The 21201-nt window shown below is 45.5% G+C and overlaps 1 protein-coding gene across 1 annotated transcript in view; it reads left to right on the forward strand.

Moving 5' to 3' along the window:
* FSTL4 (follistatin like 4) overlaps positions 1-21201 on the forward strand; it is a 420441-nt gene that overhangs the window by 383071 nt on the left and 16169 nt on the right. The window contains exons 9-13 of the mRNA XM_018050393.1: positions 4107-4268; positions 4646-4780; positions 5711-5737; positions 9637-9755; positions 13595-13744. Of these exons, the coding sequence (XP_017905882.1) occupies positions 4107-4268; positions 4646-4780; positions 5711-5737; positions 9637-9755; positions 13595-13744 (593 nt within the window). The remainder of the gene's footprint in view (positions 1-4106; positions 4269-4645; positions 4781-5710; positions 5738-9636; positions 9756-13594; positions 13745-21201) is intronic.

Raw genomic sequence — 21201 nt, forward strand, 5'->3', positions numbered from 1 at the left:
CCCAGAGGTCTCTTAGGTCCTCATTTCTTTTCTTTCTTTTTTGTTTACTCTTTGCCATGACAGTGATTTCCACCATTTTGTCTTTCAGCTCACTTATCCATTTTTCTGCCTCATTTACTCTATTGATCTCTTCTAGGGTATTTTTCATCTCTTTGTGTTTGTTCTTTACTTCCTCCAGGTCTTTGTTAAACATTTCTTGTGTCTTAGTCTGTGCCTCCATTCTGTTTCTGAGATCTTGGATCATCTTTACTATCATTACTCTGAATTCTTTTTCAGGTAGATTGCCTATCTGCATTTCACTCAGTTGTTCTTCATGGTTTTTATCTTGTTCCTTTGTCTGGAACAAATTTCTCTGCTGTCTCGTTTTACCTTTCTGTGTCTGTCATCTCCTTTCCACAGGTTGCAGGACCTTTTTGCTTCTGATGCCTGCCCTCTGGTGGGTCAGGTTGGCCCAGGGGCTTTTGCAGGCTTCCTGGTGAGGGGGACTGGTGCTGCCTAGTAGTGGATGGTGCTGTGTCTTGTCTCTCTAGTGGGCAGGGTCATGTCAAGGCATGTGCTTAGAGGTGACTATAAGCTCAGTGCAACTTTAGGCAGCCTGTCTGATGATGGGTGGTGCTGTGTTCCCTCTTTGCTGGTTGGGTTTGGCTTGAGGTGTCCCAGCAGTGGAGCCTGCAGGGCTGTTGGGTGGGCCAGGTCTCACTGCCAAAATGGTGACCTCCAGGAGTCCTCACACTGATCAGTATTGTCTGGAACTCTGCCATCAGTATCCTTGACCCCACAGAGAGCCACAGCAACCCCTGCCTCCCCATGAGACCCTCCAAGACCTGGGGGTATGTCTAGCCCAGGCTCCTATGGAGTCACTGCTTTGTGCTGGGTCCTAGTGCATGTGAAATCTTGTGTGCACCCTCCAAGAGTAGAGTCTCTGTTTTTCCCAGTCCTGTGGAGTTTTCCCAAGTCCTACACTCAATCCCCACTAGCCTTCAAAGCCAAATGCTCTGGGGGCTCCTCCTCCCAGTGCTAGACCCTCAGGCTGGGAAGCCTGACTGGGGCTCAGAGCTCTCACTCGTGCCGCAGAACCTCTGTGATACAATTATTTTCTAGTTTGTGGGTAACCCACCTGGCAGGTATGGGATTTGATTATATCACGAAAGCTCCCCTTCTACCATCTCCTTACGGCTTCTTCTCTGTCTTTGGATGTAAAATATCTTTTTTGGTAGCTCCCAGTCTTTTTTGCCCCCAACGGTAGTTCAGCAACTAGTTGTGATTTTGGTGTTTTTGTGAGAGGAGGCGTGTGCAAGTCCTTCTATTCCACCATCTTGTCTGGAATCCTGATTTGCTCATATTTCACTTGAGACTTGGGTATATCTAGTGCTGAGTGAGTTAGGTCTGTAGTGATCTATAGTGTACTCTCTTTGGCAGGTTTCCATGTCTAGGTTATACTAGCTTCAGAATAAAACTTGGTACATCTTCTCTGTGGTATGCGCTAGGAATTAGCCATTGCTAAAAGGAACTTCCTTATGAAACTAATCAGAGTGCTTCCCTATGAAACTAATCAGTAGTGCTTTTTAAAAAACAGCTTTATAGAGGTACAATTTATATACAGATGTTTAATATATACAAATTCATGACTTTGGACATGTACACACATAGGATTCTACCACCACAATCAAGGTAACAGACATAGCCCTCACCTCCGCAAGTTTCCTTGAGTCCCTTTGTGTTTCTTGTTTGTTTGTTTTGTGGTGAGAACACAAAACATGAGATATACCCTCTTAATAGATGTTTAAGTGCACAATATAACATGCTGATTATAGGCCCGGATTGTATAACAGATGTCTACAATGTATTCATTGAATAACTGGAAAGTAGTGTTTTTAAATGTTTTAAATATTTTCTTCTTGATTCCATGTCAATACTTTAAAGTTTCCTTTTGAGTGATTCGTCTCATTGAGATTTTGATATTTATTACCTATAATTGAACATAGTGTTTCTATACTTTTAAACCTCCTCTGTGTTCTTTATATTTTTTTAGTAACCAGCCTTGCCAGAAATTTGGCTATTTTATTGATTTTTATGAAAAGCCAAGTCTCAGATTTATCAGTTCCTCTCTCTTTTGGCAAGTTTATTCGTTCCTTTCTGATTCTATTTTTGTTGATTCTTCCTTGTGGTTGCTTGGCAGGCTTGTATAAATAAATAGCGATTTAGCAGGAACCAAGGTTATTCACTCCCAGGTCCTGGCCTCCCACATTCTAGAACCCAGGGTACTCCACCTCCTTATCCAACTCCCCACCAGTCTGGTGCTCCTAGAACCCCCAGCCCTATCTCTGAGCCTTGAGCAAAACCCTACTAACTTTTCCACTTGAACCCCATACCTCCCTTTACAAAATTCAGGTTATAAGGCGGTTTCCTAGATAAATTACTGTTCCTTTGCTCTTTGAACCAAGGGGAGTCAGAGAAGGGAGATCCACTTCTGTCTTCTAAGCAGCCCTCCAGGTACGCCTTTGCTAGAGCCCCATTTGCGTCCTCCATCCCCAGTGGCCTGACCTGTGACAAGGACCTTCTCCTACCTCCTGAAACTCTTCCCCTAGAACTGCAGACAAAGAAAAACCAAGGAAATGACTCAGACTTTATTGTTGTTTGGTCTCTGTGGTTAGCACCTCCAAGCTAATATTATGCAGACAGCTCTGGTCACTCTGAAGGTGAGTTTGTGCCCTTTGCTAGCTATCCATTTGGCTTTATCCTTGGCCCCTTACTTTGTCCCAAAGCTTAACCAGAGGAAAGACTTGAAACTCAAACTAAGTTGATCAGATTATTACCAGCTTCCTGAAGAGCTACAGCATCCATTTCTCACAATGAGGGGATAGAATTTTTCTTTTGTCCTCAGCCCATCCAAGCACAGATCACTAAAAGTTTTCAGGTTCTGGGATCAGCTTTATCACTTCCTTCTATATGCACATCAATTTGTTCTATCTCTAGTCCCAGAGGAAATCTCTCTCCTAACATACTGGATCACTTTCTTTTATCAGACAATGTGCTCAATCACTTCAATCGTATCCAACTCTTGGTGACCCCATGGGCTGTAGCCTACCAGGCTGCTCTGTCCATGGAATTCTCTAGGCAAGAATACTGGAGTGGCTTGCCTTTAGGAGTGTCCAAAGAACTCTGGAAAAATGTTGTTGTTCACTCCAGGAGGAATCCTCCCACATTTCCAAAAGACATATGATGTGGTTTTTATTGTTGCTTAGTTTCACATCCATGCATTACATGAGCCCTCACAAAGCCTTTTTGGAAGTATATAGAGTAAAATATATGAATAAGTAAGAGCCAACAATTCCACTGAAAATGGTAATTATTTTATTTCCTGGGCCTAGAGCTCAGGGTAGGAGGGAAGACCCTCAGACAACCCTTACTTCTTCCTGCCCTACAGACAGACCATGTCGGAAAGACCAGAGCGGGGAGGGTGCTGACGCCCTGCCCACCCCTGCTCATCTGATGAGTAGGCCTGGTCATATCCCCAGTCCCAAACTTGACTGCCAGGGCCCACAACTGAGTCAAGAACGAACAACGGGGGGCGTATGCCTTGTACCCATGTTCCAGTGGGTGAGAAGTAGAGAAATAAAATGACCCACTGGAAAATCAATGGGCTTCCCTAAGCAGTGATGTAATTAGTAGCCCTGCCAATCAGTGCCCATAAGTGCTTTGTGAAGCACTTCCTGCAAGAAATTAAGTCCCTGTCCAATGGCTTTCCGATAACAGAAATAATATATCTGAATTTTATTCATTCAGAAATAAATTTTGGCGGTTGTTGCTCTTTATGTGTAGCAGCTGAACAGCCTTAAATATTTGGATGCCTTTCTGATCATATTTAAAATAATGATGAGTGCCATGAATTACAGAGTACAAAGCCTGACATGTTTATTGCCTACAATCCATTTTATAGCCCTTTCTTTTAGAGCCTGAGTTGCTGCAGAATGTTTGCAAACTAGTTACAAAGAGAATTCCAGAGTCGCCTCTTGGTTCAGCCCTCTGGGCAGAGTCTCACTGTGGGACCACAGGCCCGAGGCAGGTGAAGACCTGTTCTCACCAGCACTAACTCTCGCCCACAGTGCCACCCGTCATCCGCGTCTATCCAGAGACCCAGGCACAGGAGCCCGGGGTGGCGGCCAGCCTGAAATGTCACGCAGAGGGCATTCCTATGCCCAGAATCACTTGGCTAAAAAATGGCATGGATGTCTCAACCCAGATGTCAAAACAGCTCTCCCTTCTAGGTAAGAGCCCCCCTTGATGTCTCTGTGTCATTAATGCCATCAAGTTCAAGCTGACGCTCTCTCTAGGAATGGGAATAAGAGGAGTGATTTGTTTCTAAGTCAGACACGGGGAGCAAGCAAATGTCTCTCCCGATTTTCCTGCCCTGTGGTCTCACACAGATCTCTCTGAGCACAATGATGAGATGCTGTCAGCTAGGCCCAGGTCACTTGCAGTTCAGCTCCGCTGTTCTAGCCCTTCCTGGGTATATATCAGGGTACTGATTGCCCTCAGCCTACTGAGGGGCTGTACTTTTAACCTCAATGCTTTCAACAGGAGAGAGAAAGGCAGGGGGCGGTCCCAGCTGAGCAGGCCACCCTGCACTCTGTTCTTTCTACAGCCAATGGGAGCGAGCTCCACATCGGCAGTGTCCGGTATGAAGACACAGGGGCATATACCTGCATTGCCAAAAATGAAGTGGGTGTGGATGAAGATATTTCCTCCCTCTTCATTGAAGACTCAGCTAGAAAGACCCGTGAGTCCACTTTTGCCTTTGAGCTCCTTACTGAGCTAGTTGGGAGACACTGGGTTGCAGGGGCCACAGCTACCAACCATGAACTCTTGGAGACAGGTGTAAACCTTATGTCCTTCCATGTATTCTGGGACAGAGGATGGCCAGAGGTGAGAAAACTTTGCCTGTAAACCTAGACAACTCTGCAAACGCAGGCAGGGAAAGTCTCTGGACAGCAGACAGAGCCCAAGGCCACAAGGAAGCCTGCATAGCCTATCCTCAGTTCTGCCTCCTACTTGCTCTGTCCTTCATCTACAAAATTGCTCCTACTTTCCACCCACCAGCAGCTGCTGCCCTCCCATGGCCCAGGAACTGGCCTGCACACTCACCCACACATGCTTTCACTCCAGGGATTGTTGCCTACTTGGGGTGCTAAGCAGGCTCTTCCTCATAGCCACTGCTCCCCAGTAGGCTCTACAGGAGTAATTTCATGGACATGGGTGTTAGATATGGTCTCTTTCCCGTGATCAAAGACCTTTAGCTGAGTCTTTATCACCAAGGGAGAAAATCAAAAAAGTATTGCGGATGATCTTCCTAAGGAAAATCCTAGCAGAAAACCAGCATGCTCCTGGAAGTAGTCCAGGAGGTCTGAGGGATGTTGCTTGCTGTTTATCATCCACAGAAGAGAGAATCCCATTAGCTTCTGTGATCTTGGGACCTGATTCACTGGGAACCAAAAGGGTCCTGAGCCCTGGAAGCATTTGTCTCTGCCCAGTATCCCCTCCTCAGTGTTGTGGGGGGCAATGAGTGGTGCAGAGTCCATACATGATGGACTAGATACCAGTGTGTTCTTGAACTGAACTGAATCACTACAATGTTCTGATGTTGCCTTTTCTTTTTTTTTTTTCTTCCCTTAATCATGTACCTGCTGTCTTCATTTCTCTGATGCTGCAGTTGCGAATATTCTATGGCGAGAAGAAGGTACCAAGCGTATTTATTCTGTATTGTGCCTATAATCACGTGTGTTCATGGCTCCGTAATATGCCATCTTTCCATGCACCACCAATAGTTCTTTCAAACATCAAGCAATCCCTACAAGTGGGGTCCACAGGCCAGATTAGAGGGGAAGTCCTCATCAAACTCAAGTGGCACACTTGAGGCAGGTTTATACCTCCTAGTGTCTTTAATAGGCTTCCCAGGTGGCACAGGGGTAAAGAATTCACCTGCCAGTGCAAGAGACATAAGAGACGCAGATTCAGTTCCTGGGTTGGGAAGATCCCCTAGAGTAGGAAACGGCAACCCATCCCAGTATTCTTGCTTGGAGAAATCCATGGACAGAGGAGCCTATCAGGCTACAGTCCATGGTGTCACAGAGTCAGACATGACTGAGCATGCACAAGCACAGATGTCTCAATGGACATTAGACTATTTGAATTTTTAGAACAAAAGTTTCCATTTAAAGCTGTTTTGAAACCTCCAATGAAGCAGACTTCTTGGCAAGGATCCTGGTCAGAACTGGGCCTTAAAATATTTTCTAGTAACTGATGTTGGTGTTGGGGTTTAGTGTTACTTTGAGAAAATGCTAAAGAAAAAAGCTACCGTCATGTCTGTAAATATACATTTGCATGTATATTTCTAAATGAATAGGTTTTTTAAACCTATGTGTACCTACCCAACAGGCCAGGCCATACAAAACTGCCATTTGGGGGGAATTACCTGACAGTCCATTGGTTAGGACTCCACACGTCTACTGCTGGGGGTCCAGGTTCAATCCCTGGTCAGAGAACTAAGATCCCACAAGCCACATGGCCAAAGAAAGCAAAAAACAAAATTGCCATTTTTGAATATCAAAAGTGGTCTAATAATATGGTTCAAAAATAGCAAGCACATGTGAGCACTGGGTGAAAAAGCCTGAGTCACTGTGTTGGGTGCATTTGCAATGGACCCCCCAACTCTCCCTCTGAACCCCTCCACCAGAGACTCCAAATCACCTGAGGTACCTTGTCCTCTAGCTTGGTGGACAAAGGGGAGAGGATGAGCACCAGGAGAAGGCACCGTGTGATCCAGGGTTAAGCGCTAATTCTCCGTTTTTGAAAACCAGCACATTTCCTCATGTTTCTTCTTAAGAACTTCACAGGCTGTTACCTACCATCTAGCATGCGCGTGCATACAAGCACTCAGAGTAATTTCCTGACTGTCAGGCACTAATGCTCACACAGTCTGGGAGCAAAACAAAGGCAGAGCCTGGAAAATGAGGGATTGTTGCCAGTAGGTTTTAGGAATCCTCAGAAGGAAAGTCGTAGCAACGGTTGCTAATCAGGGACAGCGGTCCCTTGACACTGCCTCAACCTGGCTTCTAGGCCACCGCGCACAGAGAGCTTTGGCTCTGTTTCTTTAAAAAGTGCTTTCTAAGGGGTATTTACAAGTCTCAAAAGTGGAGAACTGCAGAGAGAGCAGGAGACCCTGGAAAGTGTTAAATGCAGCTCTGGAGGCCCAAAGGCCAAATTAAGACCCACAGCTGCCTCGGAGCTTAGGGCTGGCTGGTGCTATGCTGATATTGGACAACCCAGCAGTGAACAGACTCCATCACACCTGGACAGCTGTCTGCCCACACCCTTTCCTGCTCATACTCAAGGACCGAAGTTGGAGAATACAGGAGCAAAAGCAGAGAGGTTGGCAGGGCTCTCCCATCTCTGAATAGGAGCAGTGACATGATGGACCCCCAATAGCAGGGAATGTTCCCCTGTGCCCCTTGGTCAAGCTCACCACAGACAGAACCTTCCAGGGTCTGACTCGTGAGGCCAGCTCTTGTGAAATCAATTACTTGTGGAGCAAGGCCTTGTTGAGCTTCACGTTGCACTGTCCACTGTGGCAAGGCTCGGTGCTCAGCCTGCAGCACAGCTGCAAGCCCCACGTGGGCTCTACAGAGTTTTCAGTCTCATGTTGGTTCTTCCAGCCACTGATTTTCTGAGAACCTTGGGAGCCTGTTGTGGGGTCTGTGGTTGTTTTGCAGGGACGACCTCCGCTGGCCCCTAGGTTTGAGCAAGAGGAGCTTGCCAAATGACAGAGTATAGAAGAGAAAGTCTTGCTGGGGACAAGATAGATGGGGGTCACAGCAAATGTGTGCTCCCTACCCAGCTCGATACACTGGCCGCTGTGTGGGAGGCACAGGCCCACTTTGTCTGGCTCTTGGGAGAGGCTGCCCAGCACCCAGGATTCCCTCTGGGACCTGTGCAGAGTGCTTCCAGGCGTTCCCAGCTTCCGAGAGGCTGGGGTCTAGCTGTTTATAGTGGCAGGAGCCCTCATCTCGGCACAGAACCAGAGGCAGGTGAGGCTGTGTTGTGGAGTCAGGGACCCCTGACCACACTGGAAGCCATGGGCACTGGTGAAAGTGACCAGCAGAGCCACTGAAAGTAGGCAGAACAGGATTCCCATTTGCCTGTTTTATCATTTTCTCACTCACTAAAAACTTACTCCATTAGTCAATTAAGTCAGTACACTGGTTTTCTTAGCCTGCTAGGAAAGAATTTTTCACGTAGGCAATTCTCTTAGAATTCCTAGTAATCTTTTCAATGTGTTACCTTCAAAAGCTATGAAGGGAGAGAGGACGGGGGGAGGGGAGGAAGAGGGAGAACTCTAGACCTTGCCCATCCCTGTGCCATGCTGACCTTGTATGGAGAGCAGGGCCAGGGGACAGAGCCCAGGCGCAGGCTCCAGGTCTGTCACAAGGGCCTGTGGCCTCAACCAAGCCCCTCTTCATCTTGGGCCTGGTTTTTGTGGTTGTTGTTTTTTTCCTGTCTTTAAAATAAGGAGGCTGAACTAGCTGGTCCCCAAGGCCCTTTCTCTGCTGACCTAAGGAAATTTCTCCCCAGACAGCCATAGCCCTGGGCTAGGATGAGGTGGGGGACAGGCAGCTGGCCTGACCCAGCTGTGGGCTCTGTCACCTGGCATGGGGCTGCCACGGGGAAACTGGTAAGGCAGAGGTTGGAGCAAACTGTCTTGAAGGAAATGTTCACTGGCACAGAGACCAGGTTTGGACAAAAGAATACCAACCCCAGCATTCCTAGGCCCTCATGTTCCAAGTGACAGCACTGTATATAAATGTGTTTAAAAAAAAAAAAAAAAACAACTTTGTTTCTTTGGCATCATCTGATCCGTTCTGATTTGCCTAGTTGACAAGGACCAAGGGAGACTTTGCCTTTCAGGATGTATGTGCATTCAGTTGCTTAGCCTTGTCTGACTCTTTGTGGCCCCATGGACTGCAGCCCACCAGGCTCCTATGCCCATGGAGCTTTCCAGGCAAGAATACTGAAGTAGGTTGCCACGCCCTCCACCAGGGCATCCCAACCCAGGGATCCCAACCCAGGTCTCCCACATTGCAGGTAGATTCTTTACTAGCTGAGCCACCAGGGAAGTCCAAGAACACAGGACTGGGTAGACTTTCCCTCCTCCAGGGGATCTTTCTGACCCAGGAATCGAACCAGGGTCTCCTGCATTGCAGGCAGATTCTTTACCAGCTGAGCTACCAGGGAAGCCCTTAGGAAAGGTCAAATGTATGTCACAGCCAGAGCTGTCCTTTATTTGAAAACTTGTGTTGACGGCCAGCTGTGGATGACCTGGGGCAGGTGTGCGTGTCTGGGAAGACAGCTGGGGATTGGAGGGCCCACGGTGTGCGTGTTGATTCTCAGCCCTCAGGCACTTGCTCCCTACGCACTGCCTGCTTATCTCGCCTCACCCCTCCTGGACCAGACCTTGCACTCTGTGCCTGCACCTGACGCAGCCAGGCTGCCGGTTTCATCTGTGCCCAACATGGCCTGTGAGCCAGCCTGGGGACCAGCTGCTAGGAAGGGCATAACCATGGCTGTGCTTGCTCCTCGCAGGCCTCAGTGTGGGAAACATGTTTTACGTCTTCTCCGACGATGGCATAATCGTCCTGCACCCTGTGGACTGTGAGATCCAGAGGCACCTCAAGCCCACGGAGAAGATCTTCATGAGCTACGTAAGCGTCTGGCACCTGGGACATTCCACATCACACGCAACATCCCAGCAACATCCCTTTCATCATGTGTGCCACGGGGTTTCTTGAATTCCATTTGCTATACATGATGTGGTTCCAGATGCCTTCCTCCAGTGGCCACTTTCATGCATGGAGCCTGAAGGGAGGCCCCAGGAGGACAGATGGGCTCCTGGCCTCCACAAGTTCACAATCAAATGACAGAGACAGTAGCGTGAATGGACAGCTTCCAAACAGATGCTGCTAGAAGGATGTGTAAGGTACCTGTCAACAAGGCCTCTCCAGGGGCAAAGTCAGAGAAGGCTCTGGGGGCAGGTGATGCCTGGGCTCAGTTGTAAAGAACAGGTAGGAATTGATGATGACTGTCGAGAGGAAATGTCATGAACATGGAGCACAGGAGCATAAAACATCAGGTCATGTTCAGGGAACCACAAGTATTCTATATGCCTGGAGGACAAATGGATGTGAGAAGGGCCTAAGATTGAGGATGACGGTAGGTAAGGGTCAGGGCTGGTGAGTCCTAAGGGGAAGCACCGAAGGACTTCAGGCGAAGGATGGCCAGCATTCAGGTGCTTTGGAACATGTGGGGCCTCACGGAGGGTGATGATCAGAAGGGCTGCACTAGAAGCACAGAAGTGGGTAGAGAGGCTGTTGTGATGATCCAGGAGAGGATGGGGACCTGGGTTAGACCAGAGGCGGTGAGCATGGGAAACATTTAGTAGATTTTTGCGCTTGGAGGCCCTCAGTGGTCCCCAGGGAGCAGGGGAGAGTGCAGGAAACGTGTGAGTGGCCTGAGCATCAGGGCTGCTATGGACAGTTCAGAGGCTGGGCAGAAAATGGCAGTGCAACATGCGGGGGCAGAGGCAGAAGAGACCACTGCAGGCAGCAGGTCCAAAACAACTCTCCCAGCCCCCCAGACCCGGCTGTCAGGAGGCATCCTCAGGGCTGCGCCTCCCACCCCTCGGCTCCGTCCCTTCCACTGGTGTCCCACTTGGCCTTGCGTTGGTGGATTCTTACTAGAGGTCTGACCTAGCTGATCCCTGGCTTCTTGAGGGTAGAAGCATGGCATTAATCCAAGAGTCATCTAACAGCCCCCATGAGCCCTCTACTCAAAGACATACAGTGGATACCCTGGGCCACAGTGATAGGCTTGGAGCTCACGGAGCAAGTGGGCTTGGCCCAGACGAGTGCCTAAAACAAGTTTGTCACATTGCTGTGCCGGCCGGTGGTGTATTTCACAGTGTTGTGTTTCTTAGATTTGCAGCTTGGGAACAGCTCTTTTCCAGACTATTTCATTTGAATTAATCATGCTTTAAAGTGTTAACCTCTGATAAGTTTTCCCTCCACGTGATAGCCATGAAACCATCTAGAAAGAGTTGTTGTTGTTCAGTCACGAAGTCGTGTCCAACTCTTTGCAACCCATGGACTGTAGCATGCCAGGCTCCTCTGTCCATAGGATTCCCCAGGCAAGACTACTGGAATGGGTTGCCCTTTCCTTCTCCAGGGGATCTTTCTGACCCAGGAATCAAACCCGTGGCTCCTGCGTAGGCAGCAAATTCTTTACCACTAAGCCACTACCAGCCCCCTAGTAAGAGTGGTCCTAGTTAATTTCTAGCAGTTAGGTTTGAATAATTGCAACCCATCACATTGGCACTAACTTCTCATATATTTGCAATAACCTAACCTGTAGCTTGCAAGGGAAATCTCTCAAATCCTAAGCAGGGCTCAATTTTCCTAAGAAACTAGAACATACACAGTAAGAGAGGCCCTGTAGGCATTTCAGGCAACTCAAACCTCTGTGAGCTACGGAACAGTCCCAAATAACAGTTTGCTCACCTACAAAATGGCCAGAACTTCCCAGGGGAGTTACGATGAGCTGACCCTCTTCCTCAGGTTCTGGGTGAGTAGGCAGTTGGTGCTTCTCATCTCTGGCCTCTCTGCTGGATGAGAGTCCACTTTGCCCAGCAGGATGCTGCAGGGTTAGTAGGTCAGGGCACAGGCTGTAGAGCAGGATCTGCACAAGTGATATCAGAGCCCACCTCCATCACTCAGCAGGCCCAGTGGCTTAAGAAAAGTGTTTAACCCCTCTATGCCCCTGTCTTTTAGAGCTTGCTCTCAAGGAGCTTACCATCTAGTGAAAAAGGAAAGACTAAATGTAGGTAGACAAACAAATGAAGAAGGTCAAGCGGTAAATGAGAAATGTAGCAAGGCGAGGCAGGGTGGGTGCCAGGGTACGCTTGGTGAGGCTAGAGAGGGCATCTCAGGAAGGTGACATGTGGGCTGACATGTCACCTGAAGGACATGAAATAAACCAGGTAGACATCTGGGAAAACCAGTTGATAGCACACGGGCCCTGGTGCAGGAGTTCAGCACGAGTACAGAAGATGCCGGCACGTGCGTGCACAGGATGGGTGGGAAAGGGAGAAAAACACTAGAGACAGGTCAGAGGAATCCCAGGAACCAGAGTGTTCAGGGCCTTGTTGGCTTCAGGAAAGACCTGTTCTGAGCAAGAAAGAGTGTTATCGTGGTGAAGTGCGTTGGGCTGACTTGTATTTCACAGGGATCCCTGTGGTTGGTGAGTCAAGAATCTGTCAGGGGAGGCCAGGGCGGAATCAAGGAGCACAGTGTGGATGCTGTAGCAGTCACTCAAGGGACAGATGTGACTTGAGTCACGGTGCCAGAGGTGGAAGTGGTCGGAAAGTTTAACTCTGAATATGTTCTTGGAGGTAAAATGGAAATGATTTTTATTCATTGGACGAAGGCTGAGGGTGTGGAGAGAGAAAGCAGAGTCAAAGATGCCTTCAAAGATTTTGTCTGGGAAGTAAAACAAGGGAAATGAGCAAGACTGGGAGGCAAAACTGAGTTGATTTTGGACTTACAAATTTGAAATGTAAATAAAATAGCTACTTAGGAAAGTAGCTAAGTCTGGAGTTCAGAGAAGAGGGCTGAGCTAAAGATACAAATTTGGGAGTTGTTAGCACAAGAAGGAAATGGCAACCCACTCCAGTGTTCTTGCCTGGAGAATCCCAGGGACAGGGGAGCCTCATGGGCTTCCGTCTATGGAGTCGCAAAGAGTCGAACACGACTGAGGCGACTTAGGAGCAGTAACAGCAGACTATATTTAAAGTCACAGGTGTGGATTAACAATGATTAGCAAAGGTAGTGAAATTTAGAGAAGTTATCCAGTAGTGACCCCTGAGCATTCTGGCATCTAGAGATGCCATGTAGAGAGAGCAACAGAGAAGGGTCAGACACTGGGGAGGGTGGAGGGAAAAGAACCAAGTAACAGGCAACACAGTGTCAGATGATGCCCCAAGTTCAAATAAGATGATGGCAAAGCTTGAATATAACTGAGAAGTCGGCCGGAGGTTCAGTGAGAACACCGCCAGCTCTGTGCAGAGGACTGGCGCCAGAAGACAAAGGAGCGTGTGAGAGGCGAGGCCGCTGAGAGTGTGTGTAGGTGACTCCTGCAGGAGGCTGGCCACTGACAGAGTTGGGTGCGATGGATGGGGATGAGGAGAGGGAGAAGGCCACGCTCAAGAGGGGAAGCACACGGACCTCTCAGCTGCTGACCGAAAGGCCAGCAAAGGGAGTTACAGCCTCAGGAGGAGCAGGGGAAGATGAAAGATGAACGGAACGTGGAGTGAAAAGCTCCATGCACGGTGATGCGAGAAGCTGTGCGTGCTGTGCTCCCTCGGATGCTGCAGTGACGAAGAATTCTGAGAGAGGAAGAAAGGAAGAGGGGAGGGTGAAGGGAGCAGAACCCAGCGATGGCAGGGGAACAGGGGATTAAGAAGACTTATGGCAGCCTGTCTCCTTTACAGGAAGAAATATGTCCTCAAAAGGATGGGGACGCCACCCAGCCCTGCCACTGGGCATCAGCAGTGAACGTCAGGCACCGCTACATCTACGTGGCCCAGCCCACACTGAGCAGAGTCCTCGTGGTCGACGTGCAGGCTCAGAAAGTCCTTCAGGTACATCTCCCTGAGGGAGGTGGGGGGCTTCCAGCTTGGGGCACAGCCTGCCACATCCTTCTTTGTTCTCTGCACACTTCCCAGATCCTAGGAGAAGTGGTCAGGCTAGTGGAAGGATGTAGAGAAGATTCATTTTAGAGAAGTGCATTTTTCATTAAGCATGCATTGCCTACTGTGTGCCAAGCTTTGGTCTAGGTGCTGGGACAAATAGCCATGATGAACAGGTCCCAGAAACTATATTCTAGTTGGGGAAAGAGACCATCATTTAGAATTTAAGGGAGCTACAGATGCTAAGAGCTATTTACATGTTGAAAGGGAAAGACGAATCGAAAGACTGTTTTTAAATGGCCCTCCCTCTGGAGGTAAACAGGATCTGAGATCTGAACTCCAAGTGGGATTGGAGCTTTGGAGCATGACCATGGCAGAGGAGAGTGGGATGCAGCAAAGATGGAGATAAACTAAGGCCGGTGAGATAGCAAACCGTTCAAGTCTTTTAATCAGGGGAGTGACATAATCTGACATCTTTAAAGAGTCAATCTGCTGCTCAGATTAGAAAATAGAGCAGAGATGTGGTCACTGAAATAGTCCAGGCAAGAGAGGATGACGGCAGTGGAGGCAGTCAGAAGTTATCAAAGTCTTGCTATATTTTAAATGTGGAGCCCAAAAGATTTTCTGCTCATTTGAATGTCAGGTTTGAGAGAAAGGAATAATAATAATAATTTAAGCAGTGGTAGAATGGTAATGCCATAAACTGTGTGTGGTGGGTGGAATAATGGCTCCCAAGATATCCACACCCTCATCCCCAGAACCAAAGAATGTCACCTTATATGGCAAAAGGGATTTCACAGGCGTGATTGAGGATTTTTAATACTTTTTATTGGACTATAGCTGATTTACAGTGTTGTGTTAGTTTCAGGTGTACAGCAAAGTGAATCAGTTATACATACCGATATATCCCCTTTTTTTTTAAGATTCTTTTCCCATAGAGATCATTACAGAGTATTGAGTAGAGTTGCCTGTGCTATACAGTAGGTTCTTATTAGTTATCTATTTTATCTATAGTTAATTCTCTTAAATCCCAATCTCCCAGTTTACCCCACCCCTCTTTTCCCCATCTGTGAATTCTATTTCTGTTTTTGTAACAAGTTCATTTGCATTATTATTTTAGATTCCACATATAAGCAATATCATATTTGTCTTTCTCTGACTTAGTATAATAATCTCCAGGTCCATCAATGTTGCTGCAAATGGCACTATTTCATTTTTTTATGATTACTATTCCATTATACATACATATTGGACATTTAGGCTGTTTCCTTGTCCTGGCTATTGTAAGTAATGCTACAATGAATGCTGGGTGTATGTATCTTTTCAGATTATGGTTTTCTCCAGATACTTGCTCAGGGGTGGGATTGCTGGGTCATAGGGTAGTTCTGTATTTAGCTTTTTAAGGAACCTCCATACTGTTCTCCATAGTGGTTATACCAATTTACATCCCCACCAAAGGTGCAAGAAGGTCCCCTTTTCTTCACACCCTCTTCAGCATTTATTATTTGTAGATGTATTGATGATGGCCATTCTGACTAGTGTGAGACCTCACTGTAGTTTTGACTTGCGTTTGTCTAATAATTACTGATGTTGGTCTTTTCACGTACTTCTCGGCCATCTGTATGTCCTCTTTGAAGAAATGTCTATTTAGGTCTTCTGCCTATTTTTTGATTGGGGTTGCTTTCGTTTGATATTGAGCTGCATGAGCTCTTTGTATATTCTTTTAGATTAATCCCTTCTTGGTTGCTTTATTTGTAAATATTTTCTCCCATTCTGTGGGTTGTCTTTTCAGTTTTTCATGGTTTCCTTTGCTGCGCAAAAGCTTTTGAGTTTAATTAGGTCCCATTTGTTTGTTTTTACTTTCATTACTCTAGGAGGTGGGTCAAAAAAGATCTTGCTGCCGTTCATGTCAGAGTATTCTGTCTGTTTTCCTTGAAGAGTTTTATAGTATCCGATCACACCTTTGGGTGTGTAATCCATTTTGAGTTTATTTTTGTGTATGGTGTTAAAGAGTGTTCTAATTTCTTTCCTTTACATGTAACTGTCCGGGTTTGCCAGCACCACTTACTGAAGAGACTGTCTTCTCTCCACTGTATGTTCTTCCTTTGTCAAAGAGTAGGTGACAGTAGGTGCATGGGTTTACTCTGGGGGTTTTTAACCTGTTCCATTCATCTATACTTCTGTTTTTCTGCCGGTAGCATACTGTTTTATAGCTTTGTGGTCTAGTCCAAAGTCAGGGGCCCTGATTCCTCCAGCTCCATTTTTCTTAAAATTGGCTATTCAGGGTCTTTTGTGTTTGCATACAAATTCTAAAGATTTTGTTCAAAGTAAGGATTTCTAAATGGAATTTAAAGGGACTTACCTTAATTATCTGGGTGAGCCCTGCCTGCAAGCACAAGTATCCTCATAAGAGAGAAGATGTGACAACACAGAAGAAGGAGACGGTTTAAGGACTAAAGCAGGTTTGCTACACTGCTGGCTTTAAGATTGGAGGGCAAGGCCATAAGCCAAAGAATGCAAAGTTTTGGATTCTGGCAGCTGGAAAAGACAAGGAAATACATTCTCCCTTAGAGCCTCTAGAGGGAGCACTACCATGCAGATGTATTTCTCCTGCCAGTGAAATTAATTTTGGACTTCTGGCCTCAAGAACTGTAATTATGGGGAATAAATTTGTGTTGTTTTCAGCCACCAAGTTAGTGGCACTGTTGCTACCGCAGTAGGAAAGTAATGCACTCTGATAGAGGCTTTGAGCAAGGCAGTGGATGAAGCAGATACAGAGGGAAATTAGTAATTCAGCTTTAGATTATGTTTAAGATGCTATTATATATATAATCTATATCTTTAAAGATGTCATGTAATAGGTTGCATAAATAGGTCTGGAGTCAAAGGAGAGGTCTAGGCTGGAGATATGAAAGTGGGCATCATCACCACGTGAATTTGTTAAATCCAGTGACCTGGAGGAGATCATGGAGGGATATATAGGTAGAGAAGAGGTCACGGTTGGAGCCCAGAAGTACTCCAACCCTTAAAGATCAGGAATGAGAGAGAACCAACAGAGGAGACCAAGGAGGAGTAACCTGACAGGTAAGAAAATGAGGAGAGGGTGGTTTTCCAGAAGCCAGGAGCAGAGTATTTTTAGGGAGAGTTATTGGCCAATGGTGTCAAAGGTTGCTGAAAGTATTTGTATGTTATGAAAATTGAGAACTAAGCTTGGATTCAGTACCACATGGATCGCCTTGGCAGGAACAAACAGGACGATAATGGCAGAATGCAAACCTGAGTGGGGTGAGTTCAAGTCAGAATCAGAGGGAGCAGAGATGGTGAATACAGACAACCATTTTGAGGGGTTTTGCTGAAATGTGAGTAAAAGTAGACAAAGGAGGCAGTAGCTGGCAGAGGATGTTGAAGAAACTTTTAGGCTAGATGACACTCCAGCTTTGTATGCTAACGGGGAAAACTCGTGCGGTTCTTCCCTTTCTTCTGCATCACTGAAGCAGGCAGTGGAATCCAGGACATATGAGCAGATACACCAGCCTAGGATAAAAGCACGTTCTCTCATCAGAGCAGGTAGAAACCGGAAGTATTCAGGCACAGGTGTAAACAGGTGATACAGTCGGTGGTAGCTGGGTGACCTTCTCTTCTAGTTGCCTTTGAAATAAGGAAAATTATCACCAAGGCTGGAAGTCTAAGGAAAGAGGTGAAAGTTGGATGTGAGATTAAATTGACCAGGGAAATGTGATAGGACCACAGGGCAGTGGTGAAGGTCCACTTAAGGATGAGGGGTGCAAATTTAAAGTCAAACCAGTGACGAGGCTTGTGTTGTTTTTTTTTTCCCAAGGAATGCTCAGCTGTGCAGGTTGCTCACTGTTGGGAGAAAGTTACATAAAACCAGGGTTTTGGTTGTGGTTTCTCCTGGCAAATATGACAGGAGATTTTCTAGCTATCTTTTTGGTTATTGATTTACCTGGTCAGAGAAAATACTCTGAATAATTTCAATCCTTTGAAATCTATTGAAGCTTGCTTTATAATCAAGCTAATGGACTTTGGCAAATGCTCCATGTATACTTTAAAAGCTTGTGTTTTCTAATGTTTTTAAGTATGTCTGTATGTGTGTCAAGTTGGATCATTCTATTATTCAAATATTCTAAGTGACTTTTGTTTACTTAGTCAACTAGCTGCTGAGAGGTATGTTGAAATCTCCCCCTATGATTGTAAATTTATCAAGTTCCATCCATTTTTGCTTTGCTTTAAAATTGTAATATCTTCCTGAGTGGAAGACTTCTTTCAAAATATCCCTATTTATCTCTGGTAAAGCTTCTTGCCTGAAAGTCTATTTTTGTCTAACAGGATAGCTAAATCAGATTTACTTTGATTAGTGTTACCATGGTATAATTTTTCCATTCTTTCACTTTCAATCTATGTCATGTATTTAAAAGGTGATCTTTTATAAAGCTACTGTATTTGGATTTTGGCTTTTATCTAGTTTAATAATCTTGGTCTTTACTCAATTATTTGATCCCTGTATATTTATTTGACCTACCTGTTTTTTTCTCCTTTCTCGCTTTTTTCTGGATTAGCCAAACATTTTTATTATTGTTTCTCCCTCTAGTAACTTGTTGTCCATGCATTCTTTGATCATTGCTATTATTATGACCACCCTAGAGATCACAACCTCTAACCCTAACCTCAGTACAGTCTCATACAAGGTATTACTTCATTTGCCTAATAATGGGCTTCCCTGATAGCTCAGCTGGTGAAGAATCCGCCTGCAATACCGAAGACCTAGGTTCAATCCCTGGGTCAGGAAGATCCCCTGGAGACAGGAAAGGCCACCGGACATGACTGAGCAATGTTCACTTTCATTGCCTAATAATGAGAGAACCTTAGAACGCTCTAACTCCTCTAACCCCCGTCCTGCCTTTGGCACTATAGTAGGAATGAATTTATTTCTACACGTAATTTAACCCTGCAAAACATGACTCTTATTGTCATTTATATTCTTGCATATATTTACCTTTTTCATTGCTCTTTATTCTTCCCTGAAGTACAGTGTTCTGTCTGGGATCAATTTTATTCTGACTGAGCGGGTTTCTTTAGTGCAGGTCTGCTGACAACAGATTCTCATAGTTCTAATTTGTTTGAAAATTTTCCCTTTATTTGTAAAGGATGTTTTCACTGGATACAGAATGTTACATTGGCAGTTATATTATTTCGACTTTAAGATGCCATTTCATTATCTTCCACTGGTTTTGTTAACAGGTCAACCATCAAGTTTTACTCTCTTTTGAAGATGACGTATCCCTTTTTTCTCTCTGGCTGCTTTCTAGATTTTCTCTTTCTTTGGTCTTTAATATTTTTCATCAGATTGGAAAATTCTTAACCATTGTTTCTTCAAATATTCTGAGGCCTCATTCTTTCTCACCTCTTCTTTGAGAACTCTGAAAGAAAAAAAAATAGACCTTTCCATTGTGTCCCACACATCTCTTTCACATGTGCCTCAATTGTATTTCACTTTACTAGTCCTGTCTTCCACCCTGTCTAAGGTATATTTAACAAAATCTATTTATTGAGATCTTCATTTCAGGTTTTGCATTTTTTCACTTTAGAATTTCTGCTTAATTCCATGTACATACACACATATATATAATTATATGCACATAATTTTCTTATCTTTTTATATTATTTGCAGTCATATAAGCTGTATCTTGAAATGCCTAGTTATTTTTTTCTGAATGGCAAACCTTCCATATAACATTGTAGAGACTTTATATGGCTGTCATCCACTGAAGAGGGTTTATCCTTTTCTCTGCTAGGAAGAGCGTAGAAAATGAATCCCTCTAATCAGGTACTCTGTTGAGTCAAGGCTGAGTTGCAGCTTTTATAAAGCTTAGTCAGCCTCTAATTCACTCCTAGTAGGTCACCCTTCCGGTCCTCACACTGAAAGCCTGGTTTGTTCTTCAGGACCTTTTCCCTTCCATGTCTTAGCTCCTTAGCATAGAGACTAGAAAGCTCTGTTCTGAATTTAAGAGATTGGGGTCGGGGGGTAGGTTTTCAATCTCCTGCTCCACACCACCTCAGTCAGAATGAGAATATGAACTATGATTGGAAAAGGTTAGGCAGAAAGGACAGATAGTGCCTGCAGTCCAAACTTCAGGGAAGTTTGTGAAGAGGGTGGACAAATTAGATAGCTGGAAGAGCATGCATAATCAAGAGGGTTTTTAAAAGAGAGAGGAAAAGTACAAGAATCTATAGAGAGAGTGAGGATGGTATCATGACTGGTGAGTTAAGAAGCTCTGGGAAGAAGGTGGCTGCTGGATCCTGAAGCCTTTGGTAAATGAAGGGAAAGGACTAGGAAGCTGGCAGAAGAGAGGAACAATGAGCAGCTGGAAGCATGAACAATGGACCGGGGGTATATGAAGGTAGGAAAATAGAAACAACTCTGCTTAGGACTTCAGGGTAGAGCGGGTTTTAATCTGAAAGATGGTGACTGGAGAAGAAATAGATGTCAACGGGGATGGGCAAAATCAAGAGTTTAGGTTTGTATAGAGTTGTGGTCATCAACAGAGGAATGAATTATAGAGTACAGTGGGTTATCTGAAGCCATGTGCTGAATGAGCTCATCCAGGGAAAGGAGGTAGAGAGAAGGTCAAAGACGAAGATGTGGAACGTGCCAACATTTAGAAGTCAGGATGAGGAAAGGAAGCCAGGGAGGTGGGGGGCTGAGGAAAGACAATATTTCCAGAAGGGAATGGTTAACCATGCTGAAAATTCAAGTTAGAGGAGGATCAAAAAGTGATCTCTGAATTTCACATTAAGCTCTATCACAGTTCAGTGGAGTGGTGAAGACAATTAAATGCTTTCAGGGACCCCATAGACATTTCTTAAGGAAAGTTTTAACCAGTGGGGACAAAGATGCCCCCCATGACTAGATCAGAAAGGCTAGAATATGGTGGACTAAAATTGAAGTTTCAGAAATTTGTTGACAAGGAATACGTTACGGTGGCTGCAGTAGGGAAGAGAAAAAGATCACTGAAACCAAGAAGGAACTGAGAAAGCAGGGCTTTGAATGAAGGCACCAAACTAGGGATCTTTAACGAACAAAGAGAGTGGCTACGTCAGTGCCAAAAAGAGCAGGGGTCACAGCAGCATCACAAACAGTGTTTTGGAACTTAGAAACTACATTAAGAGAAGTATAAAACAGCCTCCAGGTGACTGAGGAAGCTCTATTCTCAGAGAATAGCAGAGTTTCAGTCACAGCAGTAGAAAAAGACTCACCTGATGCTAAAGTCCAAGTCCCAGAGGTTCCAGGTGGGTGATGTACAAGACAGTCTGCACGAAGTTAAAGGACATGTGATAATGGAAGCTTTCCAAGTCAGTCTCAGATGATGCAGGTGGAAGAGCTTGGGAAG

Source organism: Capra hircus, chromosome 7 (genome assembly GCF_001704415.2).
Source record: "Capra hircus breed San Clemente chromosome 7, ASM170441v1, whole genome shotgun sequence".
Lineage (NCBI taxonomy): Eukaryota > Metazoa > Chordata > Mammalia > Artiodactyla > Bovidae > Capra > Capra hircus.